Raw genomic sequence first — 21,846 nt, forward strand, 5'->3', positions numbered from 1 at the left:
ACAGCATGAACCATGACGTCCGATTCTGACTCTCATTAACCTGTTCTTGTTAATGAGTCAGGCAAAATGATTCACAAGATTATCATACTCAAGCATTAATGACCAGAGCAGTCAATTGTTCAAAGTGTTTAAGTTACATATTGATTGTGAAATGAAAGTCAGTTTTTCAGTTATGTCTGATTCAAAATTAACTAATAAACCACTACTTTTGGGTTGAGAACTTATGTTGATGATACACTGAGCAAATTTTTGAGAAGTGTTGCCTAGCAACTTTAGGGAATGTTGCCGTAAATTGTCAGCCAGGTGAGACACCGGCCCAAGACTGATCTAAATTATCCAGATTTGATCAATTTGTTACCCATTTTCAGTTGAAAAGTGCTCAAGCAACATTGTTCAAAAAAAGTTGCCCAGTGTATCATCAGTCTTAAATCGGGTTTGTTTACTGATTTCTTGCTCATATAATCTAATGCATGATCACAAGATAATTTCAACACCAATTTGTACTAAATGCAATGAAAAGGTTTTGTTTACAAAACATTTATGTAGCTTTAGCGATTAGTTAACCACAAACTATTCGGTCATTAATTACTCATTCTCATGTGGTTTTAAACCTGCATGACCTTTGTTCATCTTCTAAGAAAAAGTTATTTTTGATTAAATTCGAGAGCTTTCTGACCCTCCATAGATGTTCAAGGCCAATAAAGGTAGTAAGGGCATTGACTAAAATAGTTTGTGACATCATTGACATCTTCTTTTTTTTTTTTTAAACAGTTTTCGTGTGCAAAGAAATCAAAAATAACTTTTTTTTCTGTAATAATGCATGAATTTCCACAACACATGCTTGGAAACAAGGTGCACTATGCCTTTAAATTGTTGTCAGAATACTAAAATGCTTCCTTGTCATGAGGCATTTTCATATATTTATGAGGTAAAAAGTTTTTTGACTCATGACTGTTTAATTTTAGTGCTTCCTAGTCGTTTCTTTAATCTGAGCTCTGTCAACCTGTCCAACACATGATGTGATGGGTCACAGATGAGATGGGTGTGAATTGAAAAGACAAGAAAAGAGGGGGGCGACTGGAAAGAGTCTTCTTTGCTTGAGCTAAAAGACTGCATGATATGACATTAGTTTGCCTCTAACAGTGATTTAGAGATGGTTAGGGATGTTTGTGGATATTAGAGCCTTAATAGTGATTGATGGCTTGTGACTGGGAGAGCTCATTAGTATTGTATTACACATTTCTCATTAGTGCTTTATTAGGCACATCTAGCCGTCACGCTTTGACAGATTATAGGAAGGTTCCAGTATGCTAGAATCGACAAACATCGCTGCCAGCCGAGTAGTGTGACGGAATCTAAGAGCCAATCCCTTTTTTTTGTTCTCTGCTTTTATTAAATGTATCACCACAAATAGTCTTACAATGTGACCTTGAGCAAGGCATTTAACCATGACAGGAGGAGGTGGGAATTATTTTTATGGAGTTTTGATTCAAGATCCAGTTCAAGGCATCTCATTGCCGAAGTACTTTACTACGACTGTTTCATCACCTGTGAATGCAACTACTAAATTGTATTAGCTAAAACTGTCAGTTTTGGTTTTGATTTATAGTAAAAGATTCATTTCAGTCACAAAACCTAGCGTCCTTTTATGAATTATGGTGTGTAACACAGCTCTAAGTGAATGAAAATATCCTGTTTATGAGCAGACCTGGAAAAACTTGAATTTGTTGGTCTAAATGAAAATGTAAATTCAGTCTTTACCATTAGGTGCGGTAAAATATTATTTTCCATGCTAACCATGTACACAAATTAGCACTGCCCCACAATCAGGCATTACAGGCGTGATGAAATGGAAAGGAAATCGTCCAGTGACTGCAGATTAGCATCAAGCAAAGGAGGGGATTGGAAAAATGAATTAAGCAGATTGTTTGGGAGTTGTTTAGCAAATAAGGTAAAAATAAATGCATATTTTAAGTGGGGTTTTTTTTGCTTGCCCTTAATGCATGTCGGCATGTTGTTTGGAAACATGAGCATTTCATAACCCACAATAAGAGCACTTAAGGAATAGTTTGCCTATAGTTGTTTTTCTACTGTAATTTACTTACCTTCGTGTTGTTCTAAACCTATGTGACTTTCTTTCTTTCTTTCAAGACATTTTAAAAAACGTTGGTAACAAACAGGTTGCTGGTTGGCATTGACTTCCATAATGTAATTTTTTTCACCATACAGTGGAAATCAGTGGCTACCAGCAACTGTTTCCAATATTCCTCTAAATATCTATATGTTCAACAGAAGAAAGACACTTGCGTAGATCTGGAACAACATGAGGGCGAGTAAATTCTTTTTTTTTTTTTTGGGTGACCTATCCAAAATGTGAACAGGTCTTTGCACTGATTTGAGAAACCGATGCATTCAAGAGAGTCTTTTCTTTTCCCCCATCTTGTTGATAATTATATTGTACTGTAAGGAGCTGGAAAAAGTCTACGAAATGACAAATTAGTTGTAATTGGCAATTAGAGGGGATAGATCAGCATGCCTGCAGTGTAGACACTCTGAAAGCCACCAGAGGTTTTTATTTTGTTACTAGGTATTTTTAGGTATCTTGTTTACATTATAATCTCATTTGCTTCAGCACTGGGGAGCATTTTAACTACATAAAGGTGGTGTTGTTTTTCCCTCCAGTAAGAGAAGTTTAGAGCAGTTGCACAGCGGTGAGTAATTTCAGACCCGTTGGTCGCTCAGAGCTGTCTTGCATTAGGGTCTAATATTGTGTAGTTCTGATCCATGTTCATCCATGTCTTATTCTTCAGATCTTCGGGGACAAAGACTGGTGTTTATCCCTCCTGTCCCAAGAAAGAGTTCTTGGAGCACGATGAGTCTTGAGATTGGAAAGCCTCAAAAGCAAAGAGTGGGCTCACTTTTTTTATAGAACCAGTGAGGTTCGTGTAACCTCAACAATTGGGCAAGCTTACACACGCACACCTTTGGTGCTCTGTTTGGCCTGGATAAAAGCCTGAATGCAGTTCTTTCATGTCGGTCCAGTTTAAGCGATCTTTAGCACCCTTCGTTTTCACACAAGGCTTAGAACGGCAAAACACACGCACGCACACACCGGCCGTCCGAAAATTCATTTGAGCAAACTGTTTTTCTTTCTCTCTTTCTTTCTACTTTTCTTTCTTGCCCTCTTATTCTTTTTTTCTGTTTCTTATCCTCCCATCTTTTCCCTTGTTCTTTCGTGTATTTCCTCTTCTCTCACTCTTTCTGTCTGTTTCATGCTCTAAGCTGAGCAAAGTGGGTAAATCTGCAGATCTGCTGACAGCTGCCTTTGAGAGAGGCCCACAGAAGGGGGGATAAAAACAGCACAGAGGTGCACAGACGAATGGAGCTTTGATTTTTCAGTTGTTTGAGTCCATGGACTTGAGCACAGCATTACATCAAATAAAGCTGTCGGCCTAAATTACATAGAATTGTGAGCAAATAACATTTCTTAAGTTCATCTTTATTTCCTGTTTGGTTTGTTTTTAAGTTTGAGAAAGGGATGTGGTTTCTGAAAGGTCAGTTTGCCCTCTAGTTAGTTGTCTCAGTGTCTGGCTGGCCGTCTGTCCTCTCTGCGGTGAGTGCTGCTTAGTCACTGTCTGATCCTCCTCTGGATTGAATGGTACCACATCAGTCACTCTCTCTCTTCGGTTTCCCATGTTTTCTTTCTTTCATTCATCCTTTCTTTCTGCCTACTTTCCTGCCTTTTACTTCCTTCTTGACTACCTTTTTTACCTACCCAATAACATTTTTGCCTCTGATCCCTCATTCCTGCCCACCTACATTCTACTCAGTTTTCTTTTCTTTCCTTCCTTTCTTCCTTCCTTGCTTCCTTCCCTCCTTCCTACCTGCCTATATACGTAACTGCCTACTTACCTTTCTTTCTGTCTACCTACCTGGCCCACTTCCTTCCTATCTATGTTCCTACAGTACCAAACCACCTTCCTTCTTTCTCTTTTTTTACTTTCTTTCTAACCTACCTAACCATATTCTTTCCTTTCCACCTTCCTCCTTCTCCTTTACTCCATTCTTACCTACCTACTTATTTCTCTGCTCTACCTGTTTGCCTACTATCCTTCTTTGCTTCCTTTCTGTCTGCCTGCCTAGCCACCTTCCTTGCTTCCTAACTACCTTTCTTTTCTTCCTACCTTAATTTATTCCTACCTACCTGCCTATCTATCCACACCACAGCCCATGTAGCTTCTTCCTTTTCAATACCTTCTTGTCTTTTATAATGATATTCTGATTATCTTTGTCAGTTGTTGTGATTATCATTCTCCTCACAATGTGCAGGAGATGCATGCTACAGTGGAGGAAGCCCATGGGGCATTATGGGTGGTGGTGGCGTTGGGGGGGGGGGTTCCCTTGGACAGAGGGCCCCCTCTCTTGAACAGTTTGCTTGAAAAGGGCTCATTCAGTTCAGCAGAACTGCATCTACTGCCTCCTCCTCTCTCTAGCTGTGGATCATTGTCAGGCCTGAAAGGAGCTTTGACCAGTTCCAGACGACTGGTTCTGCACCATAAAACTCCACGCACATTGATAAATAGGCTTGCCCCACAACATTGTGAATCTATTGGCATATCCCAGAGCATTTTGGGTTTGTCAGACAAGGAGGCAGTCAGTAAGTTAAGCAACACAGACGGTGCAGAACAGACAGAAAAAGCAGCTCATGAAGTCAAACAGAGGAACAAGCCAACAAGGTCAGGCTGAAAGACAAGCCAGACAGACTGATTGCTCATATGCAGCACAAAAGCTAGCAGTGAGCTTTATGTGATAGTGTTCAGTACTGTATAGCTATACGAAGACTGTATATATGAGGTTGTTTGTTTCTTTTCATTCTGCAGATGTCCATGTTATGGATAGTATGTGATAGGCTCCAAAGATAGCAGTGTATAGGTTTTAAAAAACCTTGTAGCATAAAGTTTATTATAGAATTTCTGCCTTCACTTTACACTTAACTCCCTCCTCCACTCCACACATGGTCACGCTCTATGAAAGCTGGCTGTGGTTATCACGGTCACCCTTCGCCTGTCATATAGGTTTGAAAAATGAATGTGCTTTTGAGTGCTGATGTTGCATTATCCATGAATCAAAGTTGCTTTGGAAACCCTGGGCTCCCATTTTTAGTAATCCTCCATTTCTCTTTCTCTTTCTCTTTCCTGCAGGAGTCCTCAGCTGCCTTGTGCCAAGGCTTTATACAACTATGATGGCAAAGAACCCGGAGATCTTAAGTTCAGCAAGGGTGACATCATCATCTTGCGCCGGCAGGTGGATGAAAACTGGTACCATGGAGAGATGGGAGGAATCCATGGATTCTTCCCCACTAACTTTGTCCAGGTCATCAAACCTCTACCACAGCCACCCCCTCAATGCAAGGCCCTGTATGACTTTGAGCTGAAAGACAAGGAGGCTGACAAGGACTGCTTGCCATTTTCAAAGGTGCTGAAATCTACTCACGATACAGACCTCAGTCTCCATCTTTACTTAGTCACACACCTTCTTCCATTTACAAGTTTAAAAAACAAATGGTAACACTTAATGGGTCTCACAAAATACAAAGAACATTTTTGCAGCCTTTTTAGATCCACCCCATGATCACCTAATTTGCATGGAAAAAGAGGCATCATTTCTATATCATTCTCATCATTGTTTTACTTAAAATGAAAACAATACAGGTTTGGAAAGACGTGGGGTTGAATACTTTTGGGGTGAGCTCACAGCACTGCTTTAATGTTGGAGATTTTGGAAAATGGAAAAAACATTGTCTGCTGCTTGCAACTTAAGTGTTGATCCCCCTCGAGCCATTTGTGTTTTGGATAGATTTTTATAAAAAAAAAAAAACAAATGCCTGGCTTTCATTGATGCCTTCGAGTTGCACGATTTTTATAAACTTTTTAACAACTTGCTGTGAGGGCTTTTGGCTAAATAACATGGTGCCTGTTTTTTTTTTCTGTCTGCCCTCAGGATGATATTCTTACTGTGATTCGTCGTGTGGATGAGAACTGGGCAGAAGGCATGCTGGGAGATAAGATTGGCATCTTCCCTATATCGTATGTGGAGGTGAGTCATAAAATTTTTTTAGTGATTGTGCCCGGATATTTTCAACCTTTACATTTTTTTTGTGGAAAGCTTTTACATATTCTCCAGCCTTTTACTATCATTTACTATCATTTTTGTTGTTGTCACATCCTGTTCATTTGGCCTGTCTATCACCCCCCACGTGTCTTTGTTTCTGTTCTTGTTGAAACACACACCTCTTTACTATCTCAGAGATCTGTCAAATTGTTGCTAATTATTCCAGATGTTTCGTTTTTCGTTTTTTCGTTTTTTTTTTTTTTTAACTCAAATCTCAAAACATGAACAGCCTTGTGTTTAAACACTGCTCTCTTGAATCACTCAACCTCATGCAAGGTACAATTATCATAGCCAGCTTCACGTGTTGCAGCAGCTCACGTCTCACAACACCTCATGTCCCTACTCCCATAAACATAGGCAAAAACCTTTATGAACCCTGGCAGAGCCAGCGTGAGCTCTCCACCAGCCACGTGTCTAACCTGTGGAAAAAATAACCATCAAAAGACATTCAAAAATAGCTTCTGTCAGAATGGTGCTGCTTGAATTGCATCTCTCTCACGCAGAGTGAGAGAATGAAGAAGGAGAGGGGCGGAGGCTTTGAGCTTGCACAAAAGCCCTGGCAATTTTCACTAAACCAGACTTTTTCCAAGTGAATGCTTTTGAGAAAGTAATCTCTGATACCGGTGACATCAAAAGTGACATTCACTCAGGTACTTGAAAGAGAGTATCGGGGGATGGGGGGTTCTGTTCCCATGTCACCTTCTGCCACCATAAATTTATGTTTTTATAGTGACTTGGAAATGGAAACAGGCACATGTTTTTCTTCGTTGCTGTCACCTATGCACTATTTACTGTCTGTCTGAGTTCACAAGGGCAACATTAGGATGAGCTGATCTTGAAGTTATATTACATTTTATTACAACTCATCTTGGGTGGATCGTAAGAAGTTACAGCTCGTTTTAATCCCAGGTTTGCTTTAGATCTAGTTTTGTTTGCTCTACGAGTCCAAAGTTTGAGGTTTTGACTGGTACTGATCCAACATCTGCTTTTTTTAAACACAATGTCTAATTTCGTATCAGTGCTCTTGCCAATGTATCTTATATTGTTTAATACTTTCTCAAATCATATAACATGAATAAATTAATCCATTGTAAGACTACATCTAAGCACTCTACACCTGTATTCAGTATCTATTGCAGAATTTAATGAATCATCATCGTGACCTAGATCAGTGCGTGTTTAGGGTTTCTCATTTGATCGGCTGCTCTCATTTGTGTAGAAAGTGAGGCGGTTGCTCGGGGTGATGGGTGTTGCTCTGTCATTAGCTGGAGACTCACAGCTCGCTTGCCTTTGATTTCAGTTTCACATGAAATCAGACATGGCCTGCAGTCCCATCACACCCACCGCCCCACATACTGTACGCCGAGTCTTTGAACTCTTCCGTCACTTTTTACTCCGCTCTTCTCGCCTGAAACTTTTTTTGTTGATGTTGTAGACAGTGCATGTAGCCACATTTAGATTATGCAGATCCATGACTCTCCGATTAAGTCAACAAAATGGTTATGTAAATCTTTTTAAGTTTGTTTATTTAAAGAGTCATTACTTTCTTTGTATACTCCTGCTTCTTTCATTCTCTACAAGTACATCACGCCTCGTTAGATTACAATTAATGAAAATGTGGCCTAGTAGTTAAGTGCATACCGGGTGCTCAAATGGGCATTGTGGGTTTAAATCTGGCTCGCAACACTTCCAAAAGTCTAAAATTAGAAGCAGTAGTAATAATATGTGGTGTAAAGTATTGTTTCCGTTCACACACTCTTCCACTTTCAGTTTAACAGTGCAGCACGACAGCTTATAGAACTGGACAAGCCATCTGAAGGTGGAGGAGACTCCAGTGAAGGGCCGTCCTCCTCTTCATTGGGACCCCAGGCTAACGGCTCCCAGAAAGCCACTGGAGAGAAGAAGAACAGTAAGAAGCGACACTCTTTCACCTCTCTGACTATGTCCCATAAGCCCTGCCTGGCCCCTCCACCCCAGAGACACTCCATGGAGATCAGCGGACCAGTTCTGATTAGCTCCTCCAATCCCACAGCAGCGGCACGGATCGGAGAGCTCAGCGGGGGCCTGTCCTCCAGCGCACCTTCACAGGTGAGAGATGATGAATGACACTCATGCAGCATATCCGAACAGAACACGCAGCCTTGCGATGTAGAGAGATCAGGTGATGGGGAATCAGATCATCAATAAGGAGAGGAAGATGAGGATTATTTCAGCGTGATGATGGCTGACCTCTAAATGTTCTTTTCCTCATCCACTTTTTCTCTCTCCATGTTATATATAGATTAGTTCTCATACTGAGTGGTGGTAAGGACATCATTTCTCACTGAGGATGAGCTTCTCAGCTGTGGCCATGGTTACACAGCCTGACAAGTTCACATGCACTCACTCACTCACACACACACACACAGTACAGCAGAATCTGCACAGATGTGTTTAAAGATAGACTAAGGAAAGAAGAAGGTCAGACTCAAATCGGACTTTCACTAATGCCTTAATTTTCCTTAGAGATCTCCTTGATTTTTTTTTTTATATAACAAGAAAAATTATTATAAAAAACTACAGTCACACACAGGTCAGATTTCATTTATCATGTGAGGAGAGTTGAGTGGTAATGGAAGTCAAAAAAACATTGATTTCTCATTTATTTTATTCGATGGATTTCCCTGATTTTTGTTTTATTTAAACTATTTAAATTATATATTTTTATTATTTCACATCAAGGTGTGTACTGGCCATGTCTCCTTGTTGTCTTACTCGTTTTGCTAATATATGTTATATGTAATATGCGCACAGTTCTTTTGTTAAACTAGGCTATTTAAAAGTAAGTGAAAGAGGAAACAAGCTCAACCTAACTAAAAAGCAAACAACTGCTTGTTGCAGAATTGCGGCAAAAGTTAAACACTCACAGCACATACAGATTATTTAAAACTGAGGGAAAGCGAGGAAAAGGCGGAAAACTCAAACGACTCCCCCACCACAGTATTAACAGGTATTACTAGTGTTGTTACATATTCATTAACCCTAGTTTGTCTTGATGGGCTAATGTGAATGTTGTCTTTAAATTTACCCATTTACTTCTGTTTTTGCATTTAAAAAATGCACATACTTTCTGTTAACAAGTGTGTAAATATGTATAGAAATGAGATCTAATCAAAGAAGGTGGTATGTCCACTTTTTGTGTGTGTAGTTTTTTTTTTTTTTTAATTTATTAAGATCACTTCAGCTGACAAAAATGGTTAGAGGACAGTGAAATAGAGGGAATGTGTAAAAGTTAAATGCCTAATGGTGAAATTCGTCAAACAACTGCATATCTTGAAGGGAAAGAAAGTGAGCATCGTGTCAGACATCCTGCCCACACTCCAGAGCTCTGATGCTTGTCCACACCAGCTTACTGTTCTCTCCTGTTCTGTCAGCAGTTACTCTCTCTCATTCCACACAGTCCAACATGCTGTCCGAGCGTTTGAGAGCACTGATGCGTGACAGCGCTCCACCACATCAAACACTCCTCCCTCCACTCGCTCACAGAGGTTACTGCAGCAACCGTGGAATGACAGTCACTCACAGCTGTTCCACTGGTTGCAGAGCAGAGCGGTCTCTAAGGAGATGCTAGACAGACATGTTATTTCATGCGGATGATCCGGTGTGAAGGGGGCTCTAAGAAACTTCCAGGAATGTGACTTTTCCCCTGTGCTTTACACTCGCTTTAATTTGTTTTGTTTTAAAGATCTTAGGATTCGCTGTGTGAGTCAGGGGTGTCAGACTAGATGAAATGAAAATGAAAGGATAAGACTACTAACTACTAAAGCTACTACTTCTCACTTAAAATGTGAAATGTCAAAAAAAATGTAAAATGTCAAAAATGTGGCCTAGCATGTTCCATATTAGGCTTTGATGTCTTTGTGGTTCATTTGAGTCTTTTCTGGCATCTGTAAAATAGCTGCAGTCCAACCTGTCAATTTCAGTTAAACAATTCAAAACTGTCATTAAAGTATTAGCATTTGTTTAATTGATTTTCTGGTTAAAAGGAAAAACAACAACAAAAAAACATGAATCTTGTCACTGCAAGAACATGTACTTTAACAGAAAAATATTTTGTAAAATGTCTTCTTTGTATTCAGCAAGGATTCATGTCAAATCTTAAAACTTTTTTTTTTTTTTTTTAAATAATAAATAATTCTTTTGAGTTTACTAAAAAACATCCCCCAAAAAACGATCAGTTTTCACCAAAATCATTTCTGAAAGATCATTAGAGTAGAGTAATAAGGCTGAAAATTCAGCTTTCCCGTCCACAGAAATAAATTCCTGTAATGAAGGATTTACATTTCAAATTGTGTTCCAATAATCGTTTTTGGGGTTTTTATCAAGTAAATGCAGTCCCGTAAGTACAATAGATAGTTCATGTATTTTGTACACTTTACTTTGGCACATAAATGGTCATTTGTCACAGTATTTTAAGGAGGCTTTGCACCTAGTTGCTGTGACCTGAAACTGTCGAAGAAGCAACCTTTGTGAAAGAAATTCTCTCATTCTTGATTCGATGTCTTCACATTTCTCTTGTCAGTATTAGACTCCCTTTGCGTGTGAATTTGATAGTATAAGAAGCACACGGCTAACTGGAAAATTTGTGATGTCGTCACCTGCCCAAGAACCTCTCTGGAGTCCTCTTCTGTGGGACAAAACACAACAGAAGACACATTATACCTCTGTCGTCTTAGTTTCGGCCTGTCTGTGTGCTCTTGGATCCATTTTCGTGTTCATAAAGGAGTTGGTTGAGACGGGGTGTTGTGAAAGCCGACCCCGATACAGTGTTTTATGAGAGTGAATACTTGGTGCAGATGGAATGAGGAAGCATGTGTGGTGGCTTCAGCCAACATGTGTTAACGCTTTAAAAACGTGAGACAATTTCTCAAGCAACAGAATTTGTCATCGTGTGTTAATATGAAACCAGCTCAGTGTTTTGTACTCACACCTAGTAAGTATATTTACACAAGACACCAGTCCATTTCCTGCATGCATAACCCAGAATATTTATCATCTGCTGTCTGTTTATGAGTGTATAATTAGGATCTTTTTGTCCCAGTTTTTTCTTTACTTTTTCATATTGCAGCATATTGTTTCATTTAGTTTTTTCCCCTTCATACTTGCTGTCTTTTTCATTGCTAATGTTGTCAGGCAACCAAGCAACAGCAAAACACAAATGACAATTGATCTGTTGTTTTTATGTCATCTAGGTATCGGTATCTCTCTCTCGTTCTCGCCCTTTTTCTCCCTCTCTCTTGCATGCCCACGTTTTTTTCTCTCGTGCTCTTTTTAACATTCCTATCTAGGAGTTTTAGTGCTAATAATTATCCAGACACTCCAGATCTCATAAAAGCCTGTTTGAGCCTGTAAAGTGATCCCCCCTATGTGGCGGCAGTTATGCCCTCTTATGAGAGTGATGTATCGATTTACACGATTTTTGTGACACATTTGGAATATATGAGCCACAGACTTATTGCTTTCTCATATATTTCTGGTTTGAGGGAAAGAAAGAAAGGAAAAACTGAGAGAAAGTGGCCATTTGGAAAGATGAGGATGTTTAAAGTGATGACAAAGACAGTAAAAACACAAGCACTTTTTTTTTTCCCCAAATGCTTTATGAAACACTGCAGGGACATGTCTCTAATTACCAAACAGGAGTTTTCATTTTGTTAGTTTGTGCTTTAATGTTTTGCTGAGTGGTCATTGTGGTTCTTACTAGTACAGCAGCAATGTTCTAGCTGTCAGACATGCCCTCCAATGGTCTGTCTTAAGAAAATCACAGAGCAAAATTCAAATATGTTCCCATCATTGATGTAAATCTTAAAGCTGCAACTTTGCTAAATTATAAATATATTTATATATAAATCCCAGGACTGACAAAGGCAAATGTAGGATTTAAGTTCGGTTGAGCCATTGTTGTTGGTGTTGATTCTCAGCATTCTTCAAAATAATTTGTTTATCTTCCACAGAAGAAAGTAAGTCATTAGAGTAAGTAAAGTTTTCATTTTTGTGAGTTTTTGTTAGTGTGATCTAATCTTGTGTGAATTCGAGGGTTGAATTACAATGCTGTTCTTGTAAGAAAAAAGTATTTGGCAAGGAAATGTGCATGATTTCAGAGTTGTGGAAACGCTGCCTGGAAGGGTCTGCGCGCAGCTGTGATTATCATCCAGCTGTTGGCTTATTTTGTCCAATCGGCAATGGCTGATGTCATTCTCACCTGCAGGAAGTGGTGTGTCAACAAGAATAACACAGCATTTGTGAAAGTTTTTGTGCCCTCCAGTGTGTTCATATCCCACACATTGACTCACTCAGTACCTTGTACAATCAAACCTGTAGGGTGCGACTTGAGAGGTGATGCACCCTGAAGCCGGCGGGCCTGTGGAAGGGAGATATGCTGTTTGCACAGATTCACGTGTACTTCAACACACTCCTCCAGCACTTACTTTTTCTGAGATCTCTGTGGAGAAAACATTCAGTTTTAGCTTCCAGGTTCACTCGCTCAAATGCAGAAAAAATACTATACAATAAAACGTTCTGCTAAAATTCGTTTTGGGAAATGTTCGTTTCTGAAGTTAACATGAAGTGAAAATGTATTTCTTTTTCTATGTATATTGCATACACATTTTAATCATAACTTAATGTCTCTCTGGTGGCGTCTGCTGAAGTTCTTCAATCGTTTTGATCGAAATGTTGGATAAAACCAAGTCTCAAGTCCCTCCTATATGGATAGAAATTAGAGTTTACATTTTATTTCACTTGTTCATGTGACTGCATAGAGAAAAAAAAAGAACTGTCGCTACTTTAATATCAGTTAGACCTTCTTGCATATGCACACACAACAGTCCCTTTGTCTTTATTTAGCGTGTTATTTTTTTACAGATTGTAAATGCTTTGGCCTCATTCTTCATTACCTGTAATGAATTTAGCAGAGTCTAAGCTGGAGATGCCTGTTGTTTGGGCTTATTGGCTTGGGACATTCAGGTCATGAAGTGAGAAGTACAGATCTAAATCTGGACCTGAGGTGAAGAGCACTGGAAAAAAAGTCATGTCATTAATGACAAATGCCACCCCAGGACAGTCATACAATATGCAGAGGAGTTGCATTTCCCTCAGGCACAGAGAGAAGGAGAGAACAGGAAATTGAAAACTTAAAAGAAAATTAGGGATGCTATCATTTTTGTATAATTATATCCATGTCTATTTTCTGATGAGGACTATTTCGAGCTCCTCTCTAGATACTTTTAGATGTAAGGTGTGGATTTTTTTTTTTTCTGTTTAATGGAATGTCTCTCTGAAGACTCTTGTGTCTGATTTGTTGAAGTGTTTTCACTCAAAAAGAGCACATCACACGCTCAGGACCTGATCCAGATATTGAATGTCACAACACAGAAAATGTCTACAGCATGTCCCTTTGAACCTACAAATCTGTTTGATTCTGGCTTGTTTGTTGTCTCTCAGAGGTTCGGTTCATCCTGAAAGTGTTTATTTCTGTAGTTTTTATATGAAGCCCTGTGATGCCAACATCTGAGGATTTAATATAATGTACACAAGGTACACCACCCACACTCGTGATTGCCCTAGGTGGTCTGTCCATGTGCTATTAATGTTTTCTGACAAAGTAAAGATCCAGTTTTTTATTCCTGATTTATGACCTCTTGTTAGTCATAGAGGAAAACTAAAATAGCTAGAGACTCTGATAGGATAGAAGAGGGAAGGATGCAACCTGGTTATGGAAGCATGAGATTGTGGTTGATCGCTCCAGACAGTTTGATAATACAAATACATGTCATACCTTTAAGAGTCTACAATACATGTGCTATACAAAAACGATTAAGCGCATCACTTGTTTCGCTTACAGTTGAGTCGGCTATTATTGAACCATTCAGAAAGACAGGATGGCATTTAATGGCCTCTGTTCCTGAGTTATTGTTATAATTTAACACAAGAAATGCAATTTACAGTCTATTTCATTTAATATTCTCTGAGCAACTTTTTTTAGTTGACTATTACACTATCCATCAAATGTCTGGGGTTGGTAAGATTTTTTTTCTCTTTTGCTTCTCTTATGCTTTTCAAGGCTGGACTGTTTTAACAGATATTTATCTGTTACATAAACAGCAATAGCAATATTCAATCATTATTTTTTTTTTTCAAACGTACTCCCAGCTGACCAGAATAAAAGTCATTTTGATACTTGACTAAGTTTACCAAAGGCAAGTTCTCATTGGTTATGACTATTTAAGGCTGTCAATGTTTGTTGTTAAGCTGGATTGATTTCAGGCATGAACAACAAATGTAGACTGACATGTAGCTCTAAAGATGTCTCGTTGCATTAAAGTTTGTTTATCTGAATAGAAGTCATACGTGTGTGTGTGTGTGTGTGTGTGTGTGTGTGTGTGTGGCGCTATCTGCCCAAATTTCTCTCGGTTGCATGGCTTTCTGTGTCATCCCTTAAGCAGAATTTCACTGTCTCATAATGTGCTTTCACTTGCCAGATGATACAGGAGGCTCGGGAAAGGTTAATTAACTTGTCATTTCTTCTTATTTGTCTTTTTTTAGGTTCACATTTGCACAACAGGACTCATTGTTACTCCTCCACCAAGCAGTCCTGTCACCACAGCGACAGTTTTCACATTTCCTCCAGAAACCAGCTATGCCTCTATTCCAGTGGTGAGTCTTAGGCCAAATCCCAATTCTATTTTATACCCCCTGAGAAATATATATATATATATATATATATATATATATATATATATATATATATATATATATATATATATATATCACTCACTATGAATTGGGACACTACTACTACAATATCACATGTCATCATACATTGTCTAGCTCCTACAATACATGCACCCGCTGCTTGCTGACTTCGAACACACATGCATCAGCGATCGCGCCACTCTCACATCCAGGTACAAAGAAAGCTGTAAACGCTGCCCTGCAACTTTCGTTTAAATACTGAAATACTGTTTAAATTCTGAATCACTTGATAAATTGCTGTTTTTGCAGTAACTCACTCATTGTAAAGAGAGACGCACAGACACGCAACTCTCTCTCTTTTCCTTTTTGCAAACATTTCTTTGAAATAACATGACCATAATTTGAACATGATTGTATATAACATAAAACAAATTACTTTATTAATGACATTAATTAATAATGTTAATTTATTTATAATTATTTATTCATTCATTTACCTTTTGTAGGTGACTCATTTGCCAAAAAGAAAAAATAAATAAATAAACAATGTTAAAAGTGAATTTGATCAGCAGCGCTTTTCTCCCCAAAAGATTTTGTAGGTATGTCAATAATTAATTTTGCCACAATTATCATGTAGGGAAAATGTTATATTGTTGCATCCCTCGTCTTGACATTTTTATGTAATGTTTTTCAAGTTAATGTTTTGGTCTGATGGTACTTATCCTAGTTTATTGTTGGAGGGGGGTGGATTGTTTATTTATTAATTTTATTTTGATGGCTGTAGCTGCAGTGATTTAAAGGAAATTAATATAAAGAAACGTCTTACAGTTATCTTTAAGATGTTGTTTTTTTTTAATTCATCCCAACTAAAGCAATGCAAAACTTTAATTGTGCTTAATTGTGAATGCAATGTGAATTTGTACTTGGATGAGCATATTACCACATATTAGCATCAGTGTACACCATGTTCAAAAGTTTAGCACAAATTTGTAATGCTTTTTAAAGTCTTTTATCCTCAATTTGTCATTTATTGATGTTATAGCAAGCATTTTCAGTCATGAAGCTGCCCATTTCCAGTGTCGCATGAAAATAAAAAAACTTTTTGTAAGGAAAGTTTTTACTGTCACTTGATTTTGATGTATTGTCCGTGCTGAATGAGATATTAATTTAAAAGCAAAATCTTTCTGAGCCCAAACTTTTGAACAGTAGCGTATCAAAACACAAACACTCACATAACCAAAGCAGCTCTCTCTCTAACATTCTCATATACATTTGCTAATGCTAAACAAGGACAGTTTGCCATCTGATAGCCCTTCATCTCTCAACGCAAACACACACACACACACCACACCATTTCAGGGAGTTGTGGGCCTCAGGCTGGACACTAATGGCTCTCTGAGATTGATGTGTGTTCAGTGCTGTGCGGGTACTGTTTCCTTTTGTTTTCAAAGCATTGTTTTTGTAATGGTGGCCTTAGTGTGCATTGGTTGACTCTTGTATCTCATATACCGGATTTAAAAGCACCAGAGAGAAAGATGGTTGTTGTTTTGTTTTGTTTTCTTAATTGCAGTAAATCCACATTAAGCAGTAAACACAAGACGCATGAATTAATAAAACAAATAAGACGAGAACATTAGTAGAGAAAACTTTGTAGGAGGACTTGAAACAAACGGACAAGAAGGTGACTTAAAGCAACAAAACAAGCTTTACAGTGTGAGAGTTGTTTTCATAGCGGTGCCACTGGGCTCATAAAGTCTGTTTGCAGATGTGTGTGCTGGTCCATATGGAACTGATTTATCCGTCTTCAGCCAGAAATGTAGCCCAGGCTGGATATCCACCAATCACAACACCTGCCACAGCCAAAGTACCAGCTTGTTAGCAACCAGCACACAAGCTGGAAAGTCACAGTCACTGGGATTATGGTTCTGTGACATTGTCCAAACTTTGAAGGGATGTCTCTGACATCATTTCCTGCTACACACAAGTTACATATACGTGAATGGACGTCAAAATAACAATGAAAATGAACCGTTATGAGAACTGCAGTATCTTTTTAATTTTATTGCTTCTATATCGTAAATAATTTTGTAGGAGACATGATATTAACAAAATGTATGTTTAATTATTTCAGGATTCTCTTCCTCCTCCACCTCCTCCTCCACCTCAGTCACAGTCCTCCGCTGTGGGCGCTGCCGCCTTGAATTCTACTCAGAGACCTTCGCCCTCTGCGGGTGACCAGAGTGGCCGTCAGAGACCCACGGTGTGAGTACAACGTAAAATGAACACACTTTAGAGATAAATACTGTTATGTATGAGAGTATGAGAGGGTCATTGCAACTCTAAAGCCATCTCTGCTGTTACCCAATGCCAGCTGGCGTGACTGAACACACAGGTGAAGGTCAGAGGTCGTGTCTTAGGGGAATAGGGTTGTCTCTGGGGACTTAACCTGAGTTCTGACCTCTCAACTTTCACCTTTTGTCTGCATATCAGCTAAACACAGCCCTAAACACACCTGATTTCTGTTGGAGTCGCTTATAATGCTCTGGGTGGAGTAGGTTTATGGCAGTTATTCATGACATTCCCATTTTCAAGGCAGTGTTTAAAGACTTTTGTGTCCTTAGAAATTATTTTACAATTCAGTGTTTGAAAGATTTATGATGCATAATAGCTGTGTGAACATAAGCCCGTTTGTTTAGCAGTACTGCAAATCAATATTTAGAGTTTTAACTTGACAAATAAAAAAAAAAAAATTGTATAAATTAAAAATTTTATTAAACTTAAAAAAATTCAATTAAAAAACTGAATGAAATGTCTTTGGTTTTGATTTGTTTTAATGTTGCAAGCTTGATTTTCTCTTAGGTACGTGTGCAATGTTTCCCTACACGCTCGTAAAGAAGATGAGTTGGAATTGAGGAAGGGTGAGATGTTTTTGGTGCTGGAGCGCTGTCAGGACGGCTGGTTTAAAGGAACATCCATGCACACCGGCAAGATCGGAGTGTTTCCTGTAACTACATGAGTCCTGTCAACAGGTATGATACCCAAACACACTTACACACTTGTACATGTTATCACTCATACACCCTGGAGGCTATGGAAAGATTAGATTGTGCTCTGCTTTCCAGTGCTGTATATCTTTTAGCCACACACATGAAGTCTGTTACTTGCAGATAAGTGGGAGCCGGTCACATTCACACATGGAATTGTTAAAAAAAAAAAAAAAATGTTTAGTAAAATTTGCACTTTGATCACAGAGCTCATCAGTTATAATGTAGATTACTAGTTAAAAAAATTAAATGTGAGATTAATCTTTTTTTTTTCTTTTCTTTTTTACATTTTGCCACAAATGTCATCAATAAAATGTTTTATGCACCGTTATATTCCTTTAAACCCAACACTCTCTTGTGGTAGAAATGAGAATTACATGCATAATATCATTCACTGATTGCATGAAAAGCATGAGCTATTTACAGTCATTCAAACCATTGAACAGATGTCTTCAAAATGTCTCTATTACAGCTCCTCTTACAATATCTATACATTTTTTTTCTTATCAGATCTGTGATACAACTACATATAGCCTGTTAAATGTACAGATTTGTCTGTTGATTTGGTGTAAGATGTGTTTCTGTATGAGCACAAGTGTCAGTTCTCACGTCTTCCTTGTACTGCAGGACTGTTTCTGGCAGCAGTCAGCCAAAAGTTCCCCTGACCCTGTGCTCTCAGGCGGGACGTGGTATCACCATCGTCAGCCCCTCCTCTACTTCTCTTGGAGCTGCCTTGGGGAGTGTCGACCCCAGCAAACCCCTTCCCATGTGCCCTAATCCCACCCCGTCTTGCCCACTGCCTGCTGCTGTAGTGTCAGCAGCACATATACCCACTGGACAGCACCCCAAAGTGCTCATGCACGTGACTTCACAGATGACCGTCAACCAGGCACGCAGTGCGGTCAGGACAGGTACAATTACATGCACACACCACCTAATAAGGAACACCACTAAGAACTTTATTTTTAAAAGCAGGCGTGTGTGATAATGATATTATTAAATAAACTTTTTTAAAATTCAATTCAGTTTAAGGACTAACACAAACATTTCAAAAGTAAAAAGAAACAAATAATTTCCTGCAATTTAAAAATAATTATTGAAAACAAAAGTGGTTTGGCACATTTATATAATTAATTTATCTTTTTTTAATTTTTATGTCTTGGAACACGTTATTTAAAAATTAATAAATGTGCACTAAGTTGCATTAATTTGATTTGTTCTTGGATTTTTCTTTTCAAAATCACATAAAGCTAACATTAATACAAATAGTACATTTCTCAAAGCTATTTAAAAAAAACTACTAAACTTTCTAAAAAAAAACATCTTTATTATGTGCACTCAAATTTGCCATAAAAATAAATCATCATTCTTTTATCCACCTTTTTCTTCCCCACCAGCTGTGAGTCATAGTCAGGACCGGCCTACAGCAGCAGTAACGCCCATCCAATCCCACAATCCTGTGTCCTACCTTCCTAGTACAGCTGTGGTTCTTCAGGCGTCACCCGTCCTCGGCTCCAGCCCGGGATCCTCCTCAGCCAGAGTCGGTGTGGCTATGAGCTGTGCCGCCGCCTCCTTGACCCCTCCTAATGTTAGCGCTGCTTCTTTAGACAGTGATGCCATGAGACCAGTCTCTGTTGTAGCACTTCCTGTGAACCATGGTGGCACAAAGTCTCTTGGTTCCGCTTCGAATCATGGTGTTGCTTGTAGACTGGATAAAGACTGCAAGGTGAGACTTGTTGAACTATATCATTTTACAACATCTGCAACTTTTATAATGGTTTCTTTTGCTATTCCCTCCCATCAGTGTTATTTTAATATGCTGTAGGAAGGCATTTGGCAGTTAGACATTCTCAGAGTTTCACCTCATTTGCTGAGCTGGGTGGTTAAGAATGCTGACATAAAGCTGAATGCATCAGTTTTTATGATTCGGAGTGTTCTGCAAACCCAGAGAACACAACCCTGAGTGTTGTTCACTTTTGCTCGATGTTCTGGGAGATTATCTTGGTACTCTTACGTGGTCACTAAGTTTGCTTCTGGAGGGCCAGTGTCCTGAAGCAGCTAATGAAGGTCTTACTAGGTATGCTTGAAACTTCCAGGCAGGTATGTAGAGGCAAGTTAGAGCTAAACTCTGCAGGATCAGGTTGATGACCCTTGGATGGAACAGTTTAAGTCAGTTGATAGTTTATAGTTCAGTTGATTGGCTACGGTCACATTCCATGTCACATGACACGATTTTATTTTAAATTATAAACTAGATTGATTGGTTAGTTGCTTAATTAATCTGTTATCTGACGTTCTCACACAAGTGGAACAAAATGTTTTGCGTTTTAATATAATGTCATGTGAGTTTCCATTTTCAGTCGTTTTGCATTTAATTTGTAAGAAAGATTTTAAGTTTTTAGGTTTTTTTTTTAGTTTTAAGTTTGTCAAAATGAATATTTCATTTGTTCCTTAAGACTGGAATACAGGACTACTGTGACTAGACTATGATTCCAATCACAGTACGTCAAACATGTTTGATATTTTGAGCTGATTTGGGAATGTATGTTTAGATTTTTTTACGTCTCCTCTAGCAACCTCATTTCTGTGTGAGTCTGTGTTCGGAACAATCTGAAAGTCTGGTAGTGTCTGTTCTTCAGTCAGGCAGTATGTGATGCCCAAATTTTTACAAATGATATGTAGTATTTTAAAATCTGTCCATATTTCAAAAGTTGCGTCATGTTAAAATGCCATGACACTTTTACTTCAGTTAATGGCACTTCAGTGTTATGATCTTCACACATCCTGTGCTGAATTTCGTGTTTTGTGTAAAGCTGTGCGCTCAACCTCTTCATTTAAACAGAATCAAATGTATCATTTCAGAGAGAAAGAAAGGCCTGCTGAAACTGCTGTCTAATAAAAGAAGCTCCGCCCATCTCCCCGTCCTCCCTACACTGGAGGCGGAGCAGTCTGTTGCCATGGAAATGCCCAGGGGAATCGGGCATGAAATGGCTGCACCTGCTCTTCAGTGGTTGTTGTAGGACACAACGGCCGTGCTGGTGTCTGTCCGATGGATTCTGAGCTCTCTGCATCCTCCTCTTCATCAAACACAGACGCAAAGGCGTCACACAGAAGCAGCTCCCAGGACAACACTGCCCCAATCGCCCGCCCCACGACAGCCATGCTCCTCCCTCCTCTCCATGCAGCATGACGGCCCAATCGTGTGTGTGAGAGGTAGAATAAAAGCTCAAATAAAACACCAAGAATAACAGCTATGACACTAGGGCTGGGCGATAAACAATATCATATCGAGATTGCAATCAAATTTATTTCAGTAACTGACGATAAGTTCTGGATAGTTTTACTGATCAGAGGAAATACTGATTGTGTAATAAGTTCTTTATGTGAATGAGTGGTGTAATTATGTACATACTCAAACACAAGACATGTTTTTAGCATATGCTGTTTCAGTATGAGGACTCGGTCCACTTCATCTTAAGAGCTGTTCAGTCAACTCGCCAGAATTTCACAATTTCAAACACGCAGTGAAACTCAAAGAACAACAGAAATATATTACTTATCTTTATTAAAATGTACTTCTCAGAGTAGTAATATTAATATTTTAAGAAATGTCCTAAAACACAGAAATGTTGCCATCTGTCTTATTAAATCAAAAAAGTCACAAATCATTGCTTGATCTCTTTAAAGCAGGATGGATTTTGCTTGACTGGCAATGTTTTTATGGTTCATCAGTCAAAAAACAGTTCGGAAAGTGATTCCAACAATATAGTTCCTTTCTGCCGCTATCATTATATTACTAGTGCGGGCTACTAATTTTGGATTATTTTTAAAGCAACTTACTTGTTGTAGTTATTGTCCCAGAAATAAACATTCTCACCCATCATACTTAGCTTGACTTGTA

General features: G+C 38.7%; 2 protein-coding genes across 2 annotated transcripts; both read left to right on the forward strand.

Moving 5' to 3' along the window:
• The first annotated feature begins 4,332 nt into the window (after positions 1 to 4,332).
• Positions 4,333 to 17,190, forward strand: LOC122325479 (E3 ubiquitin-protein ligase SH3RF1-like). Its single transcript, XM_043220523.1, has 6 exons — positions 4,333 to 4,736; positions 5,202 to 5,475; positions 6,001 to 6,096; positions 7,942 to 8,259; positions 14,752 to 14,862; positions 17,033 to 17,190. The coding sequence occupies exons 1-6, from the start codon at positions 4,333 to 4,335 to the stop codon at positions 17,165 to 17,167; spliced, it is 1,338 nt and encodes a 445-aa protein (XP_043076458.1). The 3' UTR covers positions 17,168 to 17,190.
• A 603-nt stretch (positions 17,191 to 17,793) lies between these two features.
• Positions 17,794 to 19,785, forward strand: LOC122324921 (E3 ubiquitin-protein ligase SH3RF1-like). Its single transcript, XM_043219693.1, has 3 exons — positions 17,794 to 17,930; positions 18,573 to 18,856; positions 19,343 to 19,785. The coding sequence occupies exons 1-3, from the start codon at positions 17,914 to 17,916 to the stop codon at positions 19,768 to 19,770; spliced, it is 729 nt and encodes a 242-aa protein (XP_043075628.1). The 5' UTR covers positions 17,794 to 17,913; the 3' UTR covers positions 19,771 to 19,785.
• The last annotated feature ends 2,061 nt before the right edge of the window (positions 19,786 to 21,846 follow it).

The sequence above is a fragment of the Puntigrus tetrazona genome, chromosome 20 (genome assembly GCF_018831695.1).
Source record: "Puntigrus tetrazona isolate hp1 chromosome 20, ASM1883169v1, whole genome shotgun sequence".
NCBI classification, from domain to species: Eukaryota; Metazoa; Chordata; class Actinopteri; order Cypriniformes; family Cyprinidae; genus Puntigrus; species Puntigrus tetrazona.